Raw genomic sequence first — 6,663 nt, forward strand, 5'->3', positions numbered from 1 at the left:
CAATAAAAGAAATGGTTTCACCTAAACAAAAATGGAATCGTTATATATAATTCTGGTTTATAAAACACTCTTATGGTATTGATGTATATAACTATATATTTATCATACATTTGGTCACTGTTCACATTTTTATCACTTCTGTCTCATCTTTTTTTTTCATGCCTTTCTAGATGTCTTCACCCCAAATTATCTCTACCAAGTACCAAACATTTTCCATTGCTATAAAAAGGTCCCATATGTACCATTGTACTAAACTTTGCCATTAGCTCTGACTTCCCACGTGGATATTAAGAATAGAAACAACCAAGATACTACTACTTCCGCGTATTTCATTTTTTTTCACTTATAGTTTTGATATATATATATATATATAATCTTTTTAATCTTGCTAACTCTTAATAAAAAAATACGAGTAACATAACATAACAACATAACAATACTCAACAAGCATCAAAACCAACCCTTTCAAACTGTATTTTTAGAACATCATAAAAAACAGAGAGTTCAGCCTCACCTTCCAGTATTGTGTTGTTCCCATTCCAATACTCAATCTGGTGAAACAAGAAACGCACAATGATCTTGACATAGGACCACGGATTGTGTTTCTTTTTTTCTTTTTTTTTTCCTTCTTTTTTTTTGCTGGTACAGGGGACCATAGTAAAATAGAAAACAAACATACACGTTTGTGGATCAAGTTTTCCCCTACGTACAACTTGGGAGGAGTCATCATCATCGTTCATGATGTGATAATGGTTCCGCAATAGAAATGCACCCTCGCGTGTGCTTCTTCCTCTCTACCCTTATATAAAGCCACGCACCCACAACACTTTCATCTATTAACCAACCGTTCATTCTTTTCATCCAAAATTCTATCAAACTCAAGCTAGAGTGTGAGAAGAAGGAAAAAATGGAAGGTGAAGAAACTGAGATGAAACAACAATCCAGGTTCAAGAGGATTTGTGTGTTCTGTGGAAGCAGCCCCGGAAACAAGAGTAGCTATAAGGATGCTGCTATTGAGCTTGGGAAAGAGTTGGTAATCTCTCTCTCTCTCTCTTATGTTTGTTCTGTTACGACATGTTTCTGCTAATTTGAAGTTCAAGGAAATTGAACTTTGTCATGTGTTGTTTTTAGTGTGTTTTGTTTCATCCTTTTGTTTTTGGTGTTTTTGTTTTGGTTTAAATGGTCAATTAAACATTTGTTTGGTGTTTCTTCATCTGTTTCATGATGTCCCACATCGTTTCCTTCATCCACATTTCAACTACGTAAGCTCCTCAAGCTCAAGGAAAGTGAGGGAAAAAAAAAATCTATTTTTCAGTTCAGTTTCTATCAATGTTTTTTCATGCATATTTTGTAGTATGGTCTATAGAAAGCATCTATCTTTCATAGTTTCATAGAGTTGTGGCAGGAGAGTATAAAAGAGTACCATTGTTCAACTATGGACTTAAATTCACTTCTTTGGGTACTTTTTGGAATCTTGAAAAGGTGTCAAGAAATATTGATCTGGTTTATGGAGGAGGCAGCATCGGTTTGATGGGGTTGGTTTCCCAGGCTGTTTATGAAGGAGGTCGCCATGTAATTGGGTGAGCATAATCTTAGTATTACTACTTCCTTGTGATTTACTATTTGTGTTGTTGAATTATAAGATATGATGTTAATTTTTTCAATTATTTTCTTGTCGTGATTTTGTCTGCAGAGTTATTCCCAAGACACTGATGCCAAGAGAGGTAATGTTAAGATGTTTTTTTGAGGCACTTCATCAATAATGATTGCAAATAAATAAAAGAAAATGACCAAACACCTATACCCAGAGAGAGGGAGGGACACAGAGAACGAGAGACAGAGAGAATTATCTACATACTACTGCTTTACCTTTCAACCACAATATGTTTTTCTTGTTCCAATGCTCCCTATCCTCCTTAGACAAAAGAGCTAATGTTGTTTATGTTTATATAATAATTTCTTATAAGAGCTTTTATAACATTATTTTTAAATAATTAGTATGTTTCTGATTGACTAATAATATAAAAATCTTATACCTTATCAGTGTATTGAAATTAAACTTTTTTTTAAAAAAAATCTATTACACTACTCATTTTAGTACAAAGTTTTCAATTTTTCTCCTTTTTATACAACATGTTACACAAAATCAATGTACAAGTAACAACATCTCTCTTTAGTGAATTTCCCACCTTACTTTTGTTATCACAGTGTATGGATTTTGCACTTTGTCTTTTTTGGGTGATTCTTATGGGGTTTCAAGTGGGACTTATGCTTGCTTTTCACGTTGTTTTTGGTTTTTGGTTTCACATTAGAGTCTCTTTTTTCTTTTTTATAAACTTATCCATCAATACACCTGGCAACCTGGGGTCATTCCTTCTGAGCAATTTTGTCCCTCTCTCTCCAAGTTCCATGTAACCTCCTTAGATTCTATGGCAATTAAGCCCTCCTTGGTTTCATCTACATTTTTCTTACCATTATTCATCAGTAACTTTTTTTTTTATCTTTCTTCGGTTGGTCTACTGTAGACCTGGATTGTCTGCCGTCAGGCTTCACGCATTCAATTATGCAGTCAAAATCTAATAGCTAAAGTTTTTTCTTTTTTTATTTTATTAGTTATATAGAAATTGAGAAGAAAAAAAAAAAACTAAGATTGTCACTGTATGAATGAGTGAATGCAGAGAATTTAAATCCGTTTATTGTTTGGTTTATCATTTCTCCCTAGGGAAAATGTCAAGCTATACTATTTCCCACTTGAGCCCACTTTCTGAAGTACTCATCATTACCCCTCTTCCATTCCTATCCATGCATTAAATTTAAGACTCATTCTCACTCACGCACACACAAAAAACCAACCTCTTTATGGTTTCAGTGATAATTTGGATCCATTTGGGTGTTTGTGGCTTTTTGCAGATTACTGGAGAGACAGTGGGGGAAGTGATGGCAGTAGCAGACATGCATCAAAGAAAAGCAGAGATGGCTAGGCACTCTGATGCCTTTATTGCCTTACCTGGTTCGTACAACATGGTTCCACCAATATTCCCTTCCTAAAAGTCACATTATCATTAGACATCAATTCAAGATTATGCACTATCTAATTTTACATAAAACTGGCATATAAAACAAAAAACTACCTCATTTAAATGATTATTGAATTCTTATCTTAGTAAAATACAAAAAACACCCACCATGCATTAGTAAGTTGTTTGATTTTAATTTCATTTTGTTCCTCCAAGGACAATGTGGTGCTACTTATCTTTTTGTCTGGTACAATTTAATTTTGAAAATAATTATTTGTGTTAGTTTATTAAAAAAATTGATTGTTTCTTTAAACTTAAGGACCAGTTTGATTAAAGTAATTTTTTAAAATAAATATTTCTTAAAATCAAATAAATAATTTTATGATTTTATGATTTGTTTGTCTAAATTATTTTTACTTAATATAAACAATTTTATTCTTTTTTAAAGAAATAAATTACGTTTGCTCCTTAAAAAATGTTTTTATTAAAACAATATTTTTTTTATTTTTTTAAGTTTAAACAAATTGGTCTTAAATGATATAAAATATAAAACTATATTGCATTTATTTATAATTAATTATAATTTCAAAAAGGAAAAAGTAAGTGATACACAATGCAAATTCTGTTATTATTATGAATGAAAGTTTTTTTTTTTTAAAAAAAAGTATTGCATGATGTTACTTGTCAATAAATTTACACATGACATGTCAACTGCAAATCATTATGTGATAGAATGTGAGGACATTAAAACTCATCCATAGGTGGTGTATAAGACATGTTTGAGACAAAATTCACATGATGCATGAGAGATTTTTCAACCTATGTGATGCAGATGCACTACTTTATTTGTGAATTACACCAATAAAATTGTAGATGGGATCTAAGTTTAAAAACATGCAATGGATTGTCCGTGTTCATTAAATCAGTGCAAACCACTCCACAGCCTGTTTTATTTGTTTAAATTATATGTTTTCATACAGAGTTATGATATTTGCAAGTGAAGTTTATATATTTTTTTTATCATCATAATATTGATGCGGGATATTTATCAATTTTATTAATTATTAATTTTTATCGAAGAATCTAACTAGTCACTTTTAATGAGATTTCTCATTTTAATTATATTTTTTTCATCCACAATACTTAAATTCAAGATCTTACCTAAGAGAATCAAATTTAAGATCACTCAAACCAACAACTTATTTGTAATGAAGTTTATATATTACTTACTCATTTATATAGCGAAGAGAATTTATATTTAACTTATATAAGATCTATTAGGATTCTAATTGGACATACCTAAATTTTTTTATTGTTTAAAAAATATCTCCTTTTAAGTTTAGGAAAAGGACCGTACTGTTTTGAAGATACAATTGGTAAAATTTTTGTGCAAAACTGAATTGAATATAGATTTTTTTATCAAGCTTTTTAGGCAGTAAATAGAAATTGAGCTCAGGTTAAAGTTTTCACTAAGTTGCGAGGAGAACCGTATAGACTCATAGAGCATTTTACGATTATTTTTTCAAAGCACCTGTCCACCTAATACGAACATCACCCTTATCTTTGTTCAGAGAAAATTTAAAGTATTAAAAAATTTGAAATTATTTTATTGTATATAAAGTAAAGTGGAAAAAAAATATTATCTTTCCATATCATTGGTGTCAAGTGAAAAATTTTACGGTTTTTCTATTGGAAGAATTCTATCAGCACAACACTCTATTATTATTAAGTAAAATTTAAGATTCGTTAAAAACAATAAAAAAGACTTATTGAGAAGGGAGTGAGATTTATATAAATTTTATCTAATAAAAAGTATTATACACATCCAAATCAAAAAAATGTGTCAAAGATATTTTTTTTTTGGTGAAATGCATTATATTAATAAACTTTTTTCTTGAAATTATGATGTATTATGCATGCCTTAAGTTGAAAGATTAAAAATCTAAATTAGAAGGGAAACAGATGCCAGATTTATTCTAAAGATTACGATTACTCACAGGCCCAAGAAAAAGAAAATCAGGGGCCCCAGATCGCTTCTTTCCCTTTTTTGATTCATAAACTGTAAAAGGGCCCCATTCAGTTTATGGTTATTGGCTCCAATTTTTGTATCCATAAGCAAATACAATTAAGAAAAGGACAACAGTGGCCAAGAAAACTATATAAAATAAAAATATATATTTCAGAAGGAAAATTCTTAAAATTTTAAAACAGAAAAAATTAAAGAAAATATGGAATTCCTTCAACGGCACGTACGTAGTTGATGTAGGTCTACCCACACAGGCCAGACGAAGCCGTTGTTAAAAAATATTATCATCTCGTAATTTTGAAACTTAATTTTATGTTTATATAAAAAGATTTTGTGAGCTTAAACAAATATCTTTTTAAGCCATTAAGGATGTGGAACTTTGGTAAATATATATTACATAGAAATAGAACTTCAATTAATGATTATGTATGTCCTCTTTGTGTGTGAAGGTGGCTATGGGACACTTGAGGAGCTTCTAGAGGTGATAACTTGGGCTCAGCTTGGCATCCATGATAAACCGGTGAGAACCCTTCTTAATCTTCAAAGATTTAGAAAGAGCTAAACTTCTATTAAGTTCTAGAATTATACTTAAGAAAATTGTTTTCCCCTTATTTTAATTAATGAAGAAAAATAATTTCTAAATCAAGTATTATGGTTTTGGAAGGTTGGGTTGCTGAATGTAGATGGATACTACAATTCCTTGTTGTCTTTCATTGACAAAGCTGTGGAAGAAGGCTTCATTAGCCCCAAAGCTCGCCACATAATTGTATCTGCCCCATCAACAAAAGAGCTTGTAAAAGAGATGGAGGTAATTGCCAATTTGCCATCTCTCTTTTTTTTATCTATTTAAGTAGGCTTAAATATGTTTAAATTATTTGATAAATGATCAAATTTTGTTTGGGATCCCTAATAAAAAAATTTAGTTATTTTAAAACTCTAATATATTAAAAATTTTGTCTTGAATCTCTGATGTCAGTTAAATAATGATATGACACAATCACAATCATGTAATTATAACTCTCCAATATGCATGTTTTCATTCATTTATTACAACTTATATGGTTTCTGTTTCATTGTTATATAGGAATATTTCCCACAACATGAAAGAGTTGCCTCTAAGCTAAGCTGGGAAACTGAGCAGATAGATTACTCCTCAAATTGTGACATGTCTAGGTGATTAGAGATGATTATGGAAGAAATCGTGTAGAGACAGTTGTTAGTTTAATGGTTTAAGAGACTACTACTATGATTATGGCCACAATTTCCTCAAGCCAGAATTCTTTTATTAAGTTATTGCAATTACCTGTTAGTGTAAACTACAGAACTGACTTCAATCTAGCTGTGAAGCCTAACTACTCTTCTGCTCAATGTGAATTCTGGTTTTTTTTTCTTTTCAAAACATAGGAATTGTAAGATTTTTGTTCTCTTTCTTTTTCCCTTTTTACCTTTCCATTGTGCACCAAGGACTTTGTTGCATTAAAGCTGAACCAAAAACTTTTTTCGTTCCTTATCGGGACCTATTTGAGCAGTTACTATTACTTTTTCACATATGGAGACCCTTAGCTACACACAACTCAAAAAAAAAAAAAAACCCTAGCTACACCCGTATTTTTATCTTTT

The 6,663-nt window shown here is 30.7% G+C and overlaps 1 protein-coding gene across 1 annotated transcript; it reads left to right on the top strand.

Moving 5' to 3' along the window:
• Positions 1-403: 403 nt before the first annotated feature.
• Positions 404-6,408, top strand: LOC100819644 (cytokinin riboside 5'-monophosphate phosphoribohydrolase LOG1). The gene is made up of 7 exons (XM_003538129.4): positions 404-1,033; positions 1,483-1,580; positions 1,694-1,724; positions 2,911-3,010; positions 5,493-5,563; positions 5,708-5,851; positions 6,128-6,408. Exons 1-7 carry the CDS (start codon positions 908-910, stop codon positions 6,218-6,220), a joined length of 663 nt encoding a protein of 220 aa, XP_003538177.1. The 5' UTR covers positions 404-907; the 3' UTR covers positions 6,221-6,408.
• Positions 6,409-6,663: the final 255 nt, after the last annotated feature.

The sequence above is a fragment of the Glycine max genome, chromosome 11 (genome assembly GCF_000004515.6).
Source record: "Glycine max cultivar Williams 82 chromosome 11, Glycine_max_v4.0, whole genome shotgun sequence".
Classification (NCBI taxonomy): Eukaryota; Viridiplantae; Streptophyta; class Magnoliopsida; order Fabales; family Fabaceae; genus Glycine; species Glycine max.

Bases quoted from the DNA above. Each gene is read 5' to 3' on its own strand.
- LOC100819644 (XM_003538129.4), top strand. From the start codon at position 908: ATGGAAGGTGAAGAAACTGAGATGAAACAACAATCCAGGTTCAAGAGG. The intron at 1,034-1,482 runs GTAATCTCTCTC...AATCTTGAAAAG, and splicing joins TTGAGCTTGGGAAAGAGTTG to GTGTCAAGAAATATTGATCT. The intron at 1,725-2,910 runs GTAATGTTAAGA...GGCTTTTTGCAG, and splicing joins AGACACTGATGCCAAGAGAG to ATTACTGGAGAGACAGTGGG.